The sequence below is a fragment of the Diorhabda carinulata genome, chromosome X, assembly GCF_026250575.1.
Source record: "Diorhabda carinulata isolate Delta chromosome X, icDioCari1.1, whole genome shotgun sequence".
In the NCBI taxonomy this organism is placed as follows: Eukaryota; Metazoa; Arthropoda; class Insecta; order Coleoptera; family Chrysomelidae; genus Diorhabda; species Diorhabda carinulata.
Window position 1 is genome coordinate 11,307,176 of NC_079472.1, and position 17,505 is coordinate 11,324,680.

Genomic DNA, 17,505 nt, shown 5'->3' on the forward strand with positions numbered 1-17,505 from the left:
TTATTTATATTTAATATTCCTATTCGTTTTAAAAGAAGTAACAATAGTGACAGTTATAATTCTTCTTTTTTATTCCACCGACCCCCCACTATAACCTAAAAAATTGTTACCAATTTTCTAGAAAGGTATAATAGATTTGTGTTTGAATATAATTAATTTCAAAGTAATGTTCGGTTTAATAGTTTCCGGAAGGCTGGTAAGAATAATATTGAAAGATAATTCCATAAATTTTAATTATGGTTTGTTTAGGTACAAACAGAATTTCAACAAATTAGTGAAACTCAAGTAGTGACAACAATTCCCGATGCCGATAATATTAATCACATTGTAGTGTTTTTAACGGGAGCCATTCCCTTTCCCGAAGGAACTGCTGGACAAGGTACCGTTTTTTTTTCAATAATTTACCCTTATAAAATAAATTTTGTATAAAAACTTTTTTCTCATTTATTTCATTGTAAAGGTAAATCATGAGATTTTGTAACATTTTTTACATCTCAAAATGCAGATTATAAGAAATCTGTTAAACAATGAATTAAATTGGTGTATTTATCGTTCAATTTATAGTAACTAATTAATAACTGGTAGCAAACTGCAGATAGTGTAGTCGATTTTTATTACTTTTACTCAATTATATGGAAAAAATCACAGTTTACGTTAAAATAACCAAAATTAGCATCCATAGGTATCAGTAAAACACAAATAATTCAGGGCTGAATCAATTGAGAAGCCCTGATCAACATTTTTCACTTCAATACTATAAAAATTTAATCAAATCTATTATTTTTGAATAATGGGGATTTTCATTTGACTATAGACTTTTGTTTTATATGCTTTAGCATTCTTTAAAAAAAAATAGAAGACATGCTTTAAACTTATTGATTCTTCTCCTAAATGATCCCCAAACATTCATTTATAGTTGTTCATACTATAAATACCTGCTTATGACATTCAGAAACACCTTATTCTATAAATTGAATAGCTTATGGCGTTCAGAAACACCCTATTAAATTGAAGAATTAAAGGCATGCTTGAAATTCATTATTTGTTTTCTTGAATCACCCTTAGATGTTTATACAGTAAAAATAATTGATTATTATAGTGTACAATTATAATTTCTCAATTATTGGATTGAAAGTGTATTCCTTCAATTCATAACAATCCTTGTACATGTTTATTCTATGGGATATGATTTTTTTTCGCCAAATAAACGTTTAAGGATGACTGAGGAAAAGAACCAATAAGAATAAAGCACATCTTAATTTTTTTTTATAGAATAAAATGTTTCTGAATGCCATAAACAGTAAATATATTTTCTGAACGACCCCTGTACATGTTTATTCTAGGAGATATGATTTGTTTCGCCAAATATACGACGGAAGATGAATCAGAAGAGGAATTAATAAGTTCCAAATATGTTTTCTTTTTTTTTATTCAATAGTGTTTTTCTGAATGGCATAAACTGTAAATATATTTTATGAACGACCTTTATACATGCTTATTCTATGAGACATGATTTTTTCGTTTAATAAACTTCTGATGATGATTCAGGAGAATATCAATGAGTTTCGAGTTTTCCTTCTTATTTACTTAATAAGGTGTTTCTGAATGCCAAAAACAGTAAATATATTTTCTGAACGACCCCTGTACATATTCAGGAGAAAAATCAATGAGTTTCTAGCACGCCTTCAAGTTTTTTTTCAATTAGGTATTTATAAATGTCATAAGCAAGTAATATATGTACCAAACAACCCCCAAACAATTCCCAATTTCCGTACAAGTTAACACTTATCAACAGATGTTGATAAGGATCTTGTTTTGGGACAGGATTGTTCTTTTTCTACCGATTTTTGTATTTAAAATGCTTAGAGAACTTATTAGAGCTCATCTCAAAAAATATTATACTTTTTTTAATGAGAAAAATAATGATTAAAATAAATTCGAGCTTTCAGCAATTGCACCTACCTTGCAATTGTAAGTTGATCAATGTTTAATGGTTTAAACTACATCTTAACATACCGACCAAGTTTATCATAATTGTAAGTCAACATTATTAAGTCTAGAATTAAAAGGGTTGTATTTGGCGTAATCAGGAGGGATAAATTGGTGTATTATTGCTTTAAAGAATGAGATACAACAAATTTTCATGTTTAGATTAATGTATGGGAAATATTCACAAATTATATACCAGAACTGTCAAAAGTTGTCCCTATTTGATAATAGATCTCACTGGAAACAATACTTTATGTTTATTAATCTTATTTTTAATTTTAAAGTGTACTTCAGCTGGCCTGATCCGAATGCTCCCCCCAATTGGCAACCTCTCGGGTTTATTTCGAACCAAAAACCGTCAGCTATATTCAAAATATCCACATTGAAGAAACTGGATGAAATGGGAGATTATTCAAATATGATGTTTGGAATGAGTCACATAGTACATAACGCCCAAATAGGGATATCGATAGGTAATAAAATTTGATATTAAATATCCAATAAATGATTTTTTTTTATTATAGAACCAGTGGCAAATATTCAAGACGTCCCATCACCTAACAACGTAGAATCTTATGTCACTTTTGCACAGAGAATGTTGGAGAATTTTATGAATTTCGTACTTAGTTACACCGTAAACCAGTCGAATATGGTACCTGATCCTTCGGCGACTTATGTACCACTTTCCACTGTTCAAAACTGGTATGTGAATTTTGAAAGAAGGTTACAACAAAACCCGAACTTCTGGAAGTAAATAATTTAAACTATATTAGGTTATATATATTTTTTTAAATCGGTTTTGATTTTTTTCTTCTAAAATAAAGATAATGAATTTCATAAAAATATATTTATATAATACTTGATATTTCAATTCTGCCATAACCTTAAAACCTTATCTTTCCCTCCAGAAGCGACTCTCAAACCATCAGTCGACCAATCAACAGCGTAAACTTCATCAGCATGTCCTGGTAGATCTATTTCCAGAGATTTCGTTTTCAAATTCCATAATTTCAAAGTAGAATCCGCGCTACCGCTAACCATTAGCCGGGAATCGGCAGAAAATGATAACATATAAACAGCTTGTACATGACCCCGTAAGGTACAAATAAATTTACCAGTTTTAGATTCCCATAATCTTATTGATTTATCAAATGATGCTGATGCTAATATCCTGCCGTCAGGTGAGAATTTCACATCGTTAACTAATTGTTGATGACCTTAAAAAGTTTTATTGTAAAAAACTCGTTTTATATAAAAATCGTGTAGAAATTACCGGTAAGTCTCGCTAGGGGTTTTTTATCTTTTTCCGGATTCCAAAGAAATAATGTAAAATCATCAGAACCAGAAACTAATCTTTCCCCATGAGCTTCTGTAACTTCATAATACCTTTTCAAAGCGAACTCTTGAGATTTTTTCTTATCAGGCATTAAAGTATCTTTATTAGAATCTTTTACTGGATCAAAAGCTCCTAATATTACAATGAATATTTAGATACCAATAAAAATATACTAGAAAGTGATTTATACCTATTTTTAAAATGTAATCAGTACTCAAAGCTAAAGTATTAACCCAATGAGCATGTCCTTCTAATGTTCTACATAATACCCCATCCTTAGCTCTCCAAACTTTCACAGTTCTATCTTGCGAGGCTGAAAATATCAATCCAGTTCCACCCCATTTTACCATAGTTACACTTTTTGTGTGACCAGAAATACAAAGAATCGTAGTACCTAACACAACATCCCATATCCTTATATCAGAATCTTTTGAAGAACTAGCTAAATATCTAAAAAAATTCACATGTACTTGTTGAGTTGAGTCTCGTAAGGTCAAAATACTCACCTACATTCAGGATTTTTGTGATAGGGTTCCCAACTTAAACTAGTTATCCACTGTTTATGTCCCATTAAAGTTTTTCCGAGCTGTTTCCCAGTAAACGGATCCCAAATGATGATTTTACCATCTTTACAAGCAGAAGCAAGTTTGCTACTATCTGGACACCAAGCTATACATAACACCCAATTTTTATGCCCCTGACAGGTATACATCGGTGTTTGGGTAGCTATATCCCAGAATCTAACTGTGGTATCACCGGATCCACTTGCTAAATGTTTCCCGTCCGGGCTGAAACTAACCGAGATAACAGCTTCGGCGTGCCCGGGTATAGAACTCGTACATCTCGTAACTGGTCGAACTTTGAATACAGCTTGTTGTTGATAAATTATATCTACAACTCCTTCTGTATTCAATTCGTTAACGTTCAAAGCTTTTTCTAATGTGTGGGTTACTTCTGTTTCGTTAACGTAAAATAAATACGGTACAGGGTCTTGTTGTTCTAGCAAAGCATTGCAAATAATCGTAAGTTGTTGTATAGAGCAGTTTATAGGAAGATCCATCATATCTCCAGCAATTTCTCCATTTTCGGATTTAAAACGGCATAAAAGTCTTTTTTGTTCAATTACAGAATCACTTTCCATTATTATATTTATACACTTTTAAATATTTTTTACAACCTAAAAGCACATGTATTTGTCTGCTGGTCTCATGTGGTAAGGTAAACAGTCAATAATTTCTTAAGGGAATTTTGTTTTTTTATAGATTTTTAATTAACCCGTATATTTATTTTGTGTCCAAAAAATGAATTTAATTGGAATTAGGTATGGGATAAAACAGAATTAAAGAATTAATTTCTACACGTAATTAGCTGCGGGTAGTTCAAACGTAGTTACTTGAAAAAAGAAGAAGCAGCTTTTAAAAATATAGGTTAAGTTAATTGACAAAATCCCTATTTTTTTCAAGGACCAGATGCTCATAGTAAATAATAATTACGTAAACGATTTATTATGATTTTTTTTCCTTATCTGGCAATGGGTACTTAACAGCCATGTATCGAATTGATTTATACAGCAAACCAATATTTTTGTTTCTTCATTAGTTGATTCTAGATAGGAAAGATGTTGAATTTAAGAAGATTACTTTTAGTTAATGAAAAACGGACAAATTTGGTACAAAAATGTCAGTATTCGTTACGTATAGATCACGAAACTTTAACCGAAGGACCCCTCCAACAATTAGAAAACAAAATAAACAATAAGGAATTACAAAAAGATGAAGTACAAAAAAGAATAGCGCAACAACTTCAAAAAGTATATAATGACATCAAAGGATATAAACCTGTTGCTACAAATATTTTTAGTAAAATTTTTACTCGTAGAAAATCAGCTCCTAAAGGTTTATACATTTACGGAGCCGTTGGAGGCGGTAAGACTATGTTAATGGATATATTTTTCGATAGTTGCAATATAGAGAAGAAATCTAGGGTGCACTTCAACGCATTTATGTTGCAAGTCCATAAGAAGATGCATGAATTGAAACAAGAAATCATCGTGGATTATTCTCAGAGGAAACCAAAACCATTTGATCCGATTCCTCCAGTTGCCGACAGTATTATAGATAAATCTTGGTTAATATGTTTTGATGAGTTTCAGGTATTTATACTCTACCAGTGTACAAGAGAAAATGACTAAACCCAATAATTATTTTTGTTAAACGACATTTTGACTTTAAAATAGCTTAACAATATTTTGATTTCAAATAAAATTGTGCAGAATTATTATTAGATTCAATCTGTGAGCAGTATTGAGATAATTTTGTTTTTAGTGATTAATCATTTGAAAGCAAAGGTAAAAATTGACGTTTTGACCTATTTTGATCTTTATCATTTATTTAGTGAGTGAAAGATTAAACTTGTTTTAAACTGAACACACTATTTACACTTCTACTACACCAACACTCACAATTACACTGTCTGATGCGCGTTTTGATAACCAAGTTATCATCTTCAGAGATTGAAGATAAACTGGGGTAGGATAACTTTGTTATTGAAACACGCGTTAGACAGTGTAATTGTGAGTGTTGGTGTAGTGGAAGTGTAAATAGTGTGTTTAGTATGAATATCACCAATGGGTCCAGAAATTCCAATTTAGCAAGTTTTACACCAGACGACAAAAACTATATGCAGCTCCACTAAATAAAGGATATTGTTAACTTTGTTCTGAATTATATGGAAGAAATTGAAACAGGTATAAATTCAGTGAAGTGGTTTGAAACTTTACCTGATAATGTCAAGGAAGTGTCACTTTCTGGCGGACGGAAACAAATGAAACAAACAATGTAACTGTTTTCTTATTTATAGCCAACTCATAACTTTTCAGAAAAACACATCTTCCACACAATAGAGGTTGATTTGATGCATAGTGACATTGGAAATGTCAAAAAAACGTTCCTGCATCTTGTCTTAGTGATTATAAGACAATTAAGGCACCAACAAGATACAAGAGGAGCAAAAATTAAACTTCTGGTGCCTATATTTCATTATAAATGACATAAAGCAACATTAATGGGGTAAATACAGTTCAGGATGAATGGGAAGGATAAATAGGGTGGTAAAAGATGAAATAATAAAGATACGGAAAATAGAAAAACATTCTGATAATATAAAGACGATTACAAAATGTTTAAAGCCAAATATCATGTGTAAGGTGGAAATATTACCCAAGTACCGAGTTAAAGACTTTTTTCTTGTTTATAATCAACTCGTAATTTAATTATAGAAAGAGGTCTTTCATACATGGAGGCTGATTTGATGCATAGTGACATTGCAAATGTGAAAAAATAACAAAAAAAAGACAATTATGGAACTAACAAGATCCAATAGAAGTAAAAATGTAACTTCCCTTAGCCAAAAGTGGAAATTAGTTGACAAAAATCATTTTAAACTAATCAGAATCAAACTAATTGTTTCATAAATCAAAAGTAATAATTGAAAAAGTTAATTTAGTCACTTTCTCCTGTCTACCAATGAAAATTCCTTCAGAAACATAAAATTTGTTTCAGGTAACAGATGTAGCAGATGCCATGATCCTTAAACGATTATTTACACATTTATTTGAACGTGGAGCAGTTGTAATTGCAACTAGTAACCGCCGACCGGAAGATTTATACAAAAACGGATTGCAAAGATCAAATTTTGTACCTTTCATAACAGTTTTAAAAAACCACTGCAATGAAGCTAACTTAGACTCAGGAATTGATTATAGATTACGAGCTATTGGTGCTAAAACTAATTATTTCGAAAAAACTAAATATAAAATCGATCCTATTATACAAATATTCAAAATTCTTACTGCGAAAGAAAACGATGTTGTCCGTAGTAAAACTTTCAATATAATGGGTCGAAACGTTGATTTTAGGAAAGTTTGTGGTGGAGTTTTGGAAACTACGTTCGATGAATTATGTGCCAGACCTCTTGGAGCTAACGATTATTTACATCTAACGCAATTTTTCCATACAATTATCATTAAAGACGTACCGCGAATTGATTTATATAAAATGAGATCTGAAGGGAGGAGATTTATTACACTCATCGATGCGTTATATGATAATAGAACAAAGGTAATAATACATCTAATTACCCACTAGATACTTATATTTATAGTGATTCCATTGAAGGTTATCATTTCGGCGGATGTACCTATCAAAGATTTATTTTACGTACCTTCGATGAAACCAGATGAAATCAGGGATGAAGATAGAATGTTGATGGATGATTTGAAAATGGGGGAAAATGATTTGGAGGCGAATATATTTACGGGAGCTGAGGAGATATTCGCTTTTGATAGGACGTTATCTCGGTTAAACGAAATGCAAAGCGAAGATTATTGGGGAAAGAAAAAGTAGTACTTAATTTCAACTGAATTATGATTGAATAAGTACTTATTTTGTGCTTAAATTGTAGGTGTTTGTTGTTCATTGATGGTGATCAAAATTTGAAAAATTATTAGTCGAGTAATTTATTTTAAACTTGTTTTATGACTTTCTTTTCTAAAATTTTAATGGAAAATAGTTGCTATAGAAATTTTATTGTAAAAGATTTCTAAAGATTATAATTTTTATGGAAAAAAAATTGTTGAATCAGTATTTATAAATATTTTTTGTTTCTTTGTTTTTTTTTTATTCTTAAACCTTTTTATATGTTTTTGTTGATAAATCGTTTTGATTTTAAGTCTCTTTCAGTAGAAAATTGATTTAAAACAGGTTTAAATTGAGATATTTCGGTCTTTATTAGAATGTGTTGTTGGCACACGTCCCAAATTTGATTTTGAAAATTTGACTTGTTGGCACACATCCCAAACTTGATTTTAAGTATTTAACTTGTTTGCACACGTCCAAAATATTTTTGCAAGCATTTGACTTGTTGGAACACATTCATTTATTGCCAAAAAGTCAATTTTTTAAAATCAAGTTTGTGATGGAACAAGTCAAATGCTTGAAAATAATCTTTGGACGTGTGCCAACAAGTCAATTTCTTGAAATCAAGTTTGGGATGAGTAACTAAAAACTGGATTTTGTAAATAAAATTTGCTTTATCGGAAATATTTTTTACTCTAAGTAAAAATAATCAAAATTAAATTTTTATTTACTTAATAAAAAAGTGGATATGCCTTTAATAACTTATATAAAATGGTAATTGTGGAAAATTTCAATGGTAAAATTGTAAAATTCGGTTTACACTAATTTGAAACCTAAAAGAAGCCTCTGCAAACCAAAATTTAAAATTTTAATGTGAAATATTTTTAGTTATTCAAATATATGGTATTTATACTTCATTAAGTGTCATATGCAATGAAATAAATTAGATAATTTGAACTAAATACTCCCAAATAAAGGTTATTCTGAGTAAATAAGTTTGAAAATTGATTTTTTCAAATTCTTTTCAGGGTAAAAAGGATAAAAGAGGCTATATAAGTAAACAGGGTCATTTGAAATGTGTTCTACAGGCATTTTAATAGAAAAAATTGTAGATTTGTGCTTGTAATATGTTTTGAAATCTAACAAGAGTTCCGATACACTTTTAAGAAAAAGAAAACAAAATTTTCATCTTATAGAAATGACCTTTTTTAGATTATCCAGTACTAAAACTTAATTTAGTACCTTTGAACATGAAAAAAATTGGATAATTGTGACAAAACATTCCTGGTTGAATTTTATTTTAGTAGATAACACAGGAAATAGATTAATCAAATGCTTTTCAGGATGAAAGTAATAAAAGATTCTATAAAACTAAACAGGATCAATCGAAATAGAAAAAAAATATTGGTTTTTCTTTTTAATAAGTTTTATAACAAACAATAGTTGATATTAAAAATTTTTATATAAACAAATAGCCAATTGTCGACTTCAACTTTGCTATTACTACCAAAATTGTACACTTGAACTATTTGTAAATCAAATAAATCAAAAAACAATATTAGATTACAAAAAATTGAGCAAAATAACAGATGGGAATAGAAAAATCAACGTGGAAAGCTAGAATAGGTACCTAGAGAGTAATTAGAAGGAAATATACATATAAAAATTGACTTCTACCGAAAATAATATTCAAATAGTTTATTAAAAAACGTTTTTTATAACAAAAAAAACTTACGATGAATCACCACTTCTTATGTTTCATTTCCACTCTCTTCTTGTGTATTATTTTCATTTTGTTCATCTTTATTTTCGGTTATGACGTCGTTTTGCCTCTTCCAATTCTTCACAGAAGCCAACAATTTTTCTCGTATCCTGTTACTATCACCTAAAATAAATAAAAATAAAAAATTTCTTTAGATATAACAAAAATATCATTACTTTGATTATCTTCTTCTTCTGTATTTGCTTGTTTCTTCCAATTTTTAGCCGCTGCTAGTAATTTAAGGTTTGGTCTACTGGCTTCATCTTCTGGGAAAATATAATCGAATACTTCTTCCCAACCTTGTTCTACACCATCCTCATCGACGATTTTCCTTCTCTTTTTGATCCTTCTTGGCATTTTAGCTTCGATTTTTTCTTTACTTGATTCGTCTCCGTGATTGTTTTCGAATTCCCTCCAATTTTCTAATAGCAGCACTCTAGATTCCTTCTCAGGAAAATCTTTTAGATTTTCATTGGCTCTTTCGAATATCCTTCTAGCTAAACGAATATTTATGTCATCTTCGTTTGAATTATTCAATTCGAATTTAGCGTACGACAACCATACTTTAACATGGGAAGTTCTCTCTAATAACCGTTCGTATATCTGTCTGGCATTATCCGGTTCATCCTGTGATATTTCAAAATCTATATAAGCCTTCCACAACAATTCCGGCATATCCAATCGGGGTTGATTAATCGCCAATTCGTATATAGCCCTAGCTCTATCAGAATCCCCCAACAAAGTTTCCAGTTCAGCAAACTTCATCCATGTTACACAATTTTCTGGACCAAATTCCAAAAATTTTTCATACAATTTCCTACATCTATCGAATTCTCTCAATTGAATCTCCAATTCTATGTAACCTCTGAATAGTTTGTCCCTGGGGCACATTCCAATTGAGGTTCCCAATATTTTTCTAGCAGTAGTCAAATTTTTTTGACGGATTTCAAATTGGGCGTAGAGAAGCCATATTTTCGAAAATGTGAATATCTTGTGGGGTAAAATTTCCAAACAAGCTTTATACACCTGAAAATAATCGTTTTTATTAAATAAATACGTTAGATATAAAATCTTACCTGTCTTGTTCGTTCATAATCTTTTGCTTCAAGTTCTTCGAACAGTGCATAGTTTATCCATAGGTAAATATATCGCCTCCAGAATTGTTTATTTTTTGATGGTGGGATATTAGCTATAGCCCTTTCATAAGTTTCCCTTGTGGTCTCAATGTCTCCTTCACCTTCTACCAACCTAAGGTAGTCAAACCAAGCGTCATAATTCGTTGGGTTTTGTAAAATTTCTTGTTCATATTGTAATTTCCTTTTTGATACTATAACTTCTTCGATACCTTCAATACAAAGTAATTAAATAATTGAAAAAAAAAAAATGATTTTTTTATTACTTACCACTTCGATCGCCATATTTTTTCTCGTGAATGGTATACGCTTTGTATAATTCTTTTGTATCTTCTTTCGGAAGGTGATTTAGGGCGTATTTGTAGATATGTTTAGCACGTTCATGTTCTTTTTGACCTTCCTCGAATTTGGCGAACGCAAGGTATAATTTCGCATCCATGTGTTCATCGCCAAAAAATTCCACAGCTCTAACATAAATTGTTCTAGCTGAATGAATAAAACCGTGATTCTCCTCAAAACGGGCGTATTTGATCCAATTCTTCACATCAGGATGTGTCATCACAAATCTAAATTAATATAAGAGGTAAATTGAGGAAAATATTTGAAAATTGGGTTTTCCAGAAAACTATACATTTATCCAGAAACTAACATTAATTTTTTGGACAAAAATACATAGCATTTCATGTTTTCTTTGCAAATTTTTGCTCTAAAAGTGTATTTTCCACTATTATGTCAAAAAAATCCAGAAATTTTTTAAAAATTTGACATGTTTGTATAGAAATACCCTATTTCTGAAGCCATTCGAGTTATAGACAAAAATTTCATTTAAGAGTTTATAAACAAATAGATTTCTTACCTTTCGTAAATCTGTCGAGCTCTATCTATTTCCTTATATCGAAGTTCAAAGTTTATGTATGTTTGCCAAGCTTGTATATCCGGTTGCCACTCCATCCATCTCTCAAACACAGCTCTAGCTCCTGGGACGTTTTCCAACATTTCTTCCATATAAGTGTATTTATACCAAAATTGATTAACCCTTGGTAGAAGAACGGTAGCTCTGTCCCATAAATTTCGTGCGTGATTAACTTGTCTATTTCTCATTTCCATTTCCGTGTATTTCAACCAAATGGTAATATTTCTGTGATCGACGTCGAGGGCTCTTTCCCATATCGATCTCGCCCTTTGAATTTCCTTTTGAGATTCCTCCCATTGAGCATATTTAATCCAATTTGAAATAACAGTGCGGTTTTTTCTAATATTATCTTCAAATTGTTTTCTTCGTCTTAATTGATAATCTGCTAATTCAGCTGGATCTGATATTTTTTGTTTCGGAGGCGGTGGTAGAATTTCTAAATCTCGTTCTTTTGCTTCCCGTAATAGTTGTTCCGCTGTTATCTGAATTTCTGCTGGAGCTTTATTTTTTACCTACAACAAAATTCCTATAAAAATTTATGTTTTATTAAATTTAAAGTATTACCTTTGCCACTTTGGGCATTTTTTGATGTTTTGGATCCATTTTTCACTCAATAATTCGGGTTTTTAATTATTAAATGTTATTTGGATATTAGAAATTAGGTTAGTATAAATGTCAAATTATAGAATAGTTTATTTAGAGCACGGAACGTATATTTCGCGACCTATTCTCCTTCCATATCCGTAGAGAAAATGTACCTTTTTTACAAAAAAGAAGAATGACATCGAAAAATTTGGTTAAGAAATTATATATTTTTCAAATTTAATGTAATTCAAGTAAACAAACGCATTCGTCTCCATTTTTCGGTGGTCTAAACATTTTTCTTAATTTGTTTCCAGTAATACGCTTCTGCTCTTTACCTTTTGAAATACCAGGTGATGTCCAACTATCTAAAAGGAAGTAATTAAGGTATGAATTCTTTTATTTTGAATCGTTTATTTGCAAAATAGGATCTTTTAGTTGTAGAGAAAACATAATGAAATTTAGATTTTGTGGTGATGCAGATTGTCCCGATTGGGTACTAGTCGAGATAAACACCCTTTCGAGGTTATCGTCTATAAAATTGAAGCTTCTATCACAAGTAGTGGCCCAAGGATTAATTAACCCACCATTAGATATGGAAAAAGCTAATAAATTATTCGCGGAAACCAAATTAGACGGTTATTTCGACTTAAAAGCTTGCATAGCTTGCATCAGCTATATATTAACCTCGACAATTCGTTTTAATTGTGATAGTAGCGCTTTACAAAGCGAGTTACAACAATTAGGGTTACCCAGAGAGCACAGTACGTCTCTGAAGAGAATCATCGACGATCAAGCGACTTTACTCACAGAAAAATTCAAGGCACTTTCTCTTAGGGTTAATCCTTTGGAGGAATTTAGTAGTACCATAGACCCGGATATTAAATGTGGTATTTTGGATTTAAAAATAAATGGAAACGATTATTCTGTTACTTTAACACCTCTTACTGTTGGAGTGTTGTTGGATGATTTAGAACAAGTTAGAAAAACCATGATTGAGTTGAAGGAAGCATCTTGATGTAAATACAAGTTAAAAATTGTTAAGTTCTGAATTAATATTTTCAAAGGAAATAAATTATCTGCTTTTTATTATTTTATTTTTATTGGTCTGATTTTGGTGTTCAATTTTTTACTTTTAACGTATATAAAGTATGATAACTAGGCAAAAATCGATCAAATATGTTGCCAAAACTGCCAAATTGGAAGGGGATCTATAAATTTTGTCGCATTTACATTCCCCGTTGTACCATCTACCAACTGCACGTTTAAATCTGACGTTAACTTCGGGGTTTAACCAAAATTGGGATGTTGTATCTAAAACAAGTTGTTTTGGTACTGATGGTAACATTGGAATTTTAGAAATTACCGATTTCGTCGAATTTCTCCTCTTCGTTAATGAAATTTATCACAGTTACTTCATTGTTGAATAACCAGTTTATTTTACTAATATTTTGTATTATACTGATACTTGACATAAATGTTCCATTATTCTCTAAAATAATTTTTTCTGAATAAATAACAAAAAAATGGATCTTGAATGCACTTGGAGTAACCTAAGGAATTGTCAGCTGATGTTCATTGAAAAATGGCCGCCGTGAAGTAAATAAATGCTTTTGGCATAAATTTTTGCGTAGTTTGTGGAATGATTTGTTGGCTTTTAGACCTAATTATTTTCAAAGTTTTAGTTGTATTCATTTCTAGGTATCAAACGTTTACCTCACGTCTGTCATTTTGAAGTAGATCAGCTATTCTCTTAGTTTGCCAAACGAGAATAAGTTATTACCTGTCAAAAAATTGTTGTACACTGTTGCCGTTTCAGTGGGATAATCTGTAGTGTTACGATTTGTTAAATTTTTGCATTTATATAAATTTTCCTCAGAAAATTCTAATTTCAACAAACACGAAATGACGTTATTATTAAAATTTTGATCGGGGAATGGATTATCATCTTTAGATTGATTAGTCGAATTTTCGGTAACCAAACCTGAAATTCAAAAATGGTAGGATCACGTGATTGAAGACCATTTAGTCTTACTTGTTTTTGATGACTCGTCAATCTCCAAAGATTCGTTTGAATTTTTTTATTCACTATACATGGTAGTATTGAAGAATGGGTACCAAATTAGGTTTAGTTACTATTTTTGATTAAATATTTTACGTTTATACGAAATTACAATGTGTAGATGGCGCTGTTTCTCATTTATGAGACAGTATAACTCCCATAGAAGCCTTATTCAACGTCAAAGTGAATTAAGTAAATTATGATACAAACAGCATTATCGACGTAAATAATATTAAAACACTATAAAAATGTGTTTTTCGTGTAATAGTATTTTGTTTGTAATTTCAAAAAATAAACAACATTAATACTGTACTCAAGGTCAATACGAAAAATAAAGTCTAGATGGCGATGTTTATCATTTGTGACACATGCCACGTTATGTATGTCACAGAACAACACATTGAGTGCGTTATTTTGTGGTTGAAGTGACATGGAACATACAAATAAACGACAAACTTCACTAAAGAATTATTAGCGTCTAATTTCATTACTGTTATACCGTTTTTTTTAGTACAAACGCCGTTTTAGACGATAGATAATGCGAAGAAAGAAGGGGGGGACTATAAAATATTCTTTTTTTCAAAATTAGACTAAATAGAAAATTTAGAATCTTACTTTCGCATAAATATTTTCTAATATTGTTACAACGGCCTTTCGGACATCCGGTACACGGTATCCCTTGTAAATATACGGGTTGTCCGATTATATTTCCACCAGGACCGTAGTTACATACCAATCTTTGGTTATAAAAACCTCTCGGTGAATCTTTGTATATCGACATACCACAACCGACGGCTTTGGTATTGGCCCAAACCAACTGCGTATATTGTCCTATCAAAAATTGACCTCTTTTGATCCTGTAATATACCTATCGGTCAAAATTTCGGAAACAATGATAAGTTTTATGTCGTAATAGAATTAAATCGATTTTCATGATGAGATATTCGGTTCGGCTTAAATCGGCCATATTGGATATATTAAGGACTAAAATCGATTGAAATTTTTGTATCAGAAACGATTATCGATTATTTGCTCACCCTTCGAAATGATCTATATCGGACGGAATGACATTAACTACTTGTTTATACCAATTCAATATTAATATCGCCAATTCCGATACGTCAGTTCCGTTTGTAACCGCCGTCAATATATTTTGACCGACGTTGTCAAATTGACCTAAAACAACACGAAATTCGGAAAATTTCCAATATTTTCCAACAAATATATTTACTTGTAGTCTTGCAAGTGTCGTGTTGTTTCGTAGCGTTGACGGGTATGCATTGATCTGCCCATCTTTGAGCTATTTTTGCCAATTCATCACTCCACTCCTAAAAAAAGATGTATATTTCGCCAAAAAATCACCTACAACCATTTTTATTGATATCTAATAATATGAATAAATCTGGCAACTATGTTCTGTGAAACATGAAATGGGCGAATATAAATTACAGTTTCCTACTACAAAATCGATGTTAGTATTTAAAAGTAATACTAGATGACACTACAATGAAGTCGAATTTATATATTCAGAAATTAAGTTTATCGATGAAATGATAGATGGCGCTAGCAGAAGAAAGTTTTAAAGTCATATGAATTTAACAAAAAGATGATTTTATGTGAATCAAATTTGTTTTATTCACCAATTGCAACATATTAGTGGCAGGGGGTTGATTTCCTAGTTTTCCCTTAGTTTCCAGACCAGAAGCCACGTGATTACGTATATCGTTATGAATATCAACAATATACATTTTTTGATATTGTGTAAATTCTACTTTTCTATAATCCAAACAGGAAGGTCCGGGACCGTCCTAAAACGTATTTCTATAACGAAAATGAACTTCGAGCATGATATTAACGTGATAAGTAATTTTTTTTTGATACTTCAATATGAGTGAATTGAATTTAACTTACTCTTGGGTACAAGCACATAGTATGAAATCCATTTTCACATAACGAACAATAATCTATACTGGCCCAACATAATAAAGGCCTACACAAAATTAGAAACACGTAAATCAATTTAATATTGACACTCTTCATTTTGACATTAATAATTTCTCAAATTACATATTCAGTTTTTTTTTGACATAAGTGGAATATTAGCCAGAACTTTTCCAACGTTGAATTCGATTGTGAAAAAAATTATACTGTCCTACATAATTTTGGTCAAATAATTATTTTTATAATGTTAATATTATAAATAATGAGAAAAAATAATATCATCCTAAAACGTATGAATAATCCAAAAGGACTGAATTTTTTTAAAAACAGCACTACTGTCTGCTCAGAATAATTCATTGAGTGCGTTATTCTGTGGTTTGATTGATATGAAACAAACATATTAACGTCAAAGTGAAGTAAGTGAGGTTAGGGTCTAACTTCATTACTAACGATACAATGTTTTTTTTTAAATTACACGAAATTAATACTATACGAAACGCCAATAGGAAAAATAGTGTCCAGATGGCGTTATTCTACATTTGACACATGGTATGTCACTGATAAGGTGCGTTATTCAGTGGTTTCATTAATATGAAACAAACATACCAACGTTAAAGTGAAGTAAGTGAGGTTAGAGTCTAAATTCATTACTAACGATACGATTTTTCTGTATAAACGACATTATCGAAAAAAATAATGCCAAAAAGAATATAAAACAGAACAAAAATGTGTTTTCTTTGTAATATTTCTTAGTATATTGAATATAGTTTTCAAAATTACACGAAATTGATACTATACGCAACGCCAATAAGAAAAATAGTGTCCAGATGACGTTGTTCTACATTTGACACATGGTATGTCACAGATGAGGTGCGTAATTCTGTGGTTTGATTGGCATGGAACAGATTAACGATAAAATGAATGAAGTGAGGTTATCGCCTAACTTCATTACTAACGATCCAATTTTTTTGCTATAAACGGCATTATCGACGAAAATAATACCAAAAAAAATATAAGATATGATAGAAATTAGTATTTGTGTGATATTTTGATTATAAGTTTAAAAAATAAACAAAATTAATACTTTACGCGACGCCAATGCGAAAAACAGTATCTAGATGGCGCTGAATAACAAAGAAGAAGAATAATAAGTTGGATAGAAATAGGTAAACTTATTTTCTTTCTCTCTTTTCCAAAAGTACAATACAAATCACGTGCAGCTCCCTCTATATTTAGTATCAACTCTAAAGGTATAACTCGACACAAATTTTTTTTTGTTATTTTCAATTTACGTAACCTAACTTCCCAATTGTTTTCTTGGTTGTTTTGGGATCTTCAGTTTAACGACTTTTTTACCACTTTTCAATATATT

The 17,505-nt window shown here is 30.7% G+C and overlaps 6 protein-coding genes across 7 annotated transcripts; 3 read left to right on the top strand and 3 right to left on the bottom strand.

Moving 5' to 3' along the window:
- The first annotated feature begins 69 nt into the window (after positions 1 to 69).
- On the top strand, positions 70 to 2,845 carry LOC130900388 (protein OPI10 homolog). The gene is made up of 4 exons (XM_057810943.1): positions 70 to 196; positions 250 to 379; positions 2,274 to 2,462; positions 2,514 to 2,845. The coding sequence occupies exons 1-4, from the start codon at positions 167 to 169 to the stop codon at positions 2,741 to 2,743; spliced, it is 579 nt and encodes a 192-aa protein (XP_057666926.1). The 5' UTR covers positions 70 to 166; the 3' UTR covers positions 2,744 to 2,845.
- Positions 2,818 to 4,545, bottom strand: LOC130900387 (notchless protein homolog 1). Its single transcript, XM_057810942.1, has 4 exons — positions 3,832 to 4,545; positions 3,516 to 3,775; positions 3,263 to 3,457; positions 2,818 to 3,206 (listed from the first exon to the last, which is right to left on the bottom strand). The coding sequence occupies exons 1-4, from the start codon at positions 4,464 to 4,466 to the stop codon at positions 2,857 to 2,859; spliced, it is 1,440 nt and encodes a 479-aa protein (XP_057666925.1). The 5' UTR covers positions 4,467 to 4,545; the 3' UTR covers positions 2,818 to 2,856.
- A 195-nt stretch (positions 4,546 to 4,740) lies between these two features.
- LOC130901132 (putative ATPase N2B) lies at positions 4,741 to 7,989 on the top strand. Its single transcript, XM_057812241.1, has 3 exons — positions 4,741 to 5,477; positions 6,886 to 7,443; positions 7,501 to 7,989. Exons 1-3 carry the CDS (start codon positions 4,944 to 4,946, stop codon positions 7,726 to 7,728), a joined length of 1,320 nt encoding a protein of 439 aa, XP_057668224.1. The 5' UTR covers positions 4,741 to 4,943; the 3' UTR covers positions 7,729 to 7,989.
- Positions 7,990 to 9,423: 1,434 nt separating this feature from the next.
- Positions 9,424 to 12,232, bottom strand: LOC130901133 (protein crooked neck). Its single transcript, XM_057812242.1, has 6 exons — positions 12,113 to 12,232; positions 11,492 to 12,060; positions 10,906 to 11,201; positions 10,579 to 10,847; positions 9,679 to 10,528; positions 9,424 to 9,625 (listed from the first exon to the last, which is right to left on the bottom strand). Exons 1-6 carry the CDS (start codon positions 12,149 to 12,151, stop codon positions 9,492 to 9,494), a joined length of 2,157 nt encoding a protein of 718 aa, XP_057668225.1. The 5' UTR covers positions 12,152 to 12,232; the 3' UTR covers positions 9,424 to 9,491.
- Positions 12,233 to 12,340: 108 nt separating this feature from the next.
- On the top strand, positions 12,341 to 13,219 carry LOC130901136 (COMM domain-containing protein 4). The gene is made up of 2 exons (XM_057812247.1): positions 12,341 to 12,517; positions 12,569 to 13,219. Exon 2 carries the CDS (start codon positions 12,585 to 12,587, stop codon positions 13,146 to 13,148), a length of 564 nt encoding a protein of 187 aa, XP_057668230.1. The 5' UTR covers positions 12,341 to 12,517; positions 12,569 to 12,584; the 3' UTR covers positions 13,149 to 13,219.
- On the bottom strand, positions 12,341 to 16,267 carry LOC130901134 (venom allergen 3-like). Of its 2 annotated transcripts, XM_057812243.1 has the most exons (8): positions 16,104 to 16,267; positions 15,833 to 16,000; positions 15,424 to 15,520; positions 15,230 to 15,368; positions 14,808 to 15,049; positions 13,914 to 14,114; positions 13,497 to 13,622; positions 13,206 to 13,444 (listed from the first exon to the last, which is right to left on the bottom strand). In XM_057812243.1, exons 1-8 carry the CDS (start codon positions 16,230 to 16,232, stop codon positions 13,266 to 13,268), a joined length of 1,281 nt encoding a protein of 426 aa, XP_057668226.1. In that variant the 5' UTR covers positions 16,233 to 16,267; the 3' UTR covers positions 13,206 to 13,265. The 2 variants fall into 2 exon arrangements, with proteins under 2 accessions (XP_057668227.1, XP_057668226.1); XM_057812244.1 differs by lacking the exons at positions 13,206 to 13,444; positions 13,497 to 13,622 and adding an exon at positions 12,341 to 12,498.
- Positions 16,268 to 17,505: the final 1,238 nt, after the last annotated feature.

Bases quoted from the DNA above. Each gene is read 5' to 3' on its own strand.
- LOC130900388 (XM_057810943.1), top strand. From the start codon at position 167: ATGTTCGGTTTAATAGTTTCCGGAAGGCTG. The intron at 197-249 runs GTAAGAATAATA...TGGTTTGTTTAG, and splicing joins TAATAGTTTCCGGAAGGCTG to GTACAAACAGAATTTCAACA. The intron at 380-2,273 runs GTACCGTTTTTT...TTAATTTTAAAG, and splicing joins CGAAGGAACTGCTGGACAAG to TGTACTTCAGCTGGCCTGAT.
- LOC130900387 (XM_057810942.1), bottom strand. From the start codon at position 4,466: ATGGAAAGTGATTCTGTAATTGAACAAAAAAGACTTTTATGCCGTTTT. The intron at 3,458-3,515 runs GTATAAATCACT...TTGTAATATTAG, and splicing joins TGATTACATTTTAAAAATAG to GAGCTTTTGATCCAGTAAAA. The intron at 3,207-3,262 runs GTAATTTCTACA...AAACTTTTTAAG, and splicing joins ACCCCTAGCGAGACTTACCG to GTCATCAACAATTAGTTAAC.
- LOC130901132 (XM_057812241.1), top strand. From the start codon at position 4,944: ATGTTGAATTTAAGAAGATTACTTTTAGTTAATGAAAAACGGACAAAT. The intron at 5,478-6,885 runs GTATTTATACTC...AATTTGTTTCAG, and splicing joins TATGTTTTGATGAGTTTCAG to GTAACAGATGTAGCAGATGC. The intron at 7,444-7,500 runs GTAATAATACAT...ATTCCATTGAAG, and splicing joins TATATGATAATAGAACAAAG to GTTATCATTTCGGCGGATGT.
- LOC130901133 (XM_057812242.1), bottom strand. From the start codon at position 12,151: ATGGATCCAAAACATCAAAAAATGCCCAAAGTGGCAAAG. The intron at 12,061-12,112 runs GTAATACTTTAA...ATTTTGTTGTAG, and splicing joins AAATGCCCAAAGTGGCAAAG to GTAAAAAATAAAGCTCCAGC. The intron at 10,529-10,578 runs GTAAGATTTTAT...GATTATTTTCAG, and splicing joins ATTATGAACGAACAAGACAG to GTGTATAAAGCTTGTTTGGA.
- LOC130901136 (XM_057812247.1), top strand. From the start codon at position 12,585: ATGAAATTTAGATTTTGTGGTGATGCAGATTGTCCCGATTGGGTACTA.
- LOC130901134 (XM_057812243.1), bottom strand. From the start codon at position 16,232: ATGAAGAGTGTCAATATTAAATTGATTTACGTGTTTCTAATTTTGTGT. The intron at 14,115-14,807 runs GTAAGATTCTAA...TTTGAATTTCAG, and splicing joins TAGAAAATATTTATGCGAAA to GTTTGGTTACCGAAAATTCG. The intron at 13,623-13,913 runs GTAATAACTTAT...AAATTATTTTAG, and splicing joins GTACAACAATTTTTTGACAG to AGAATAATGGAACATTTATG.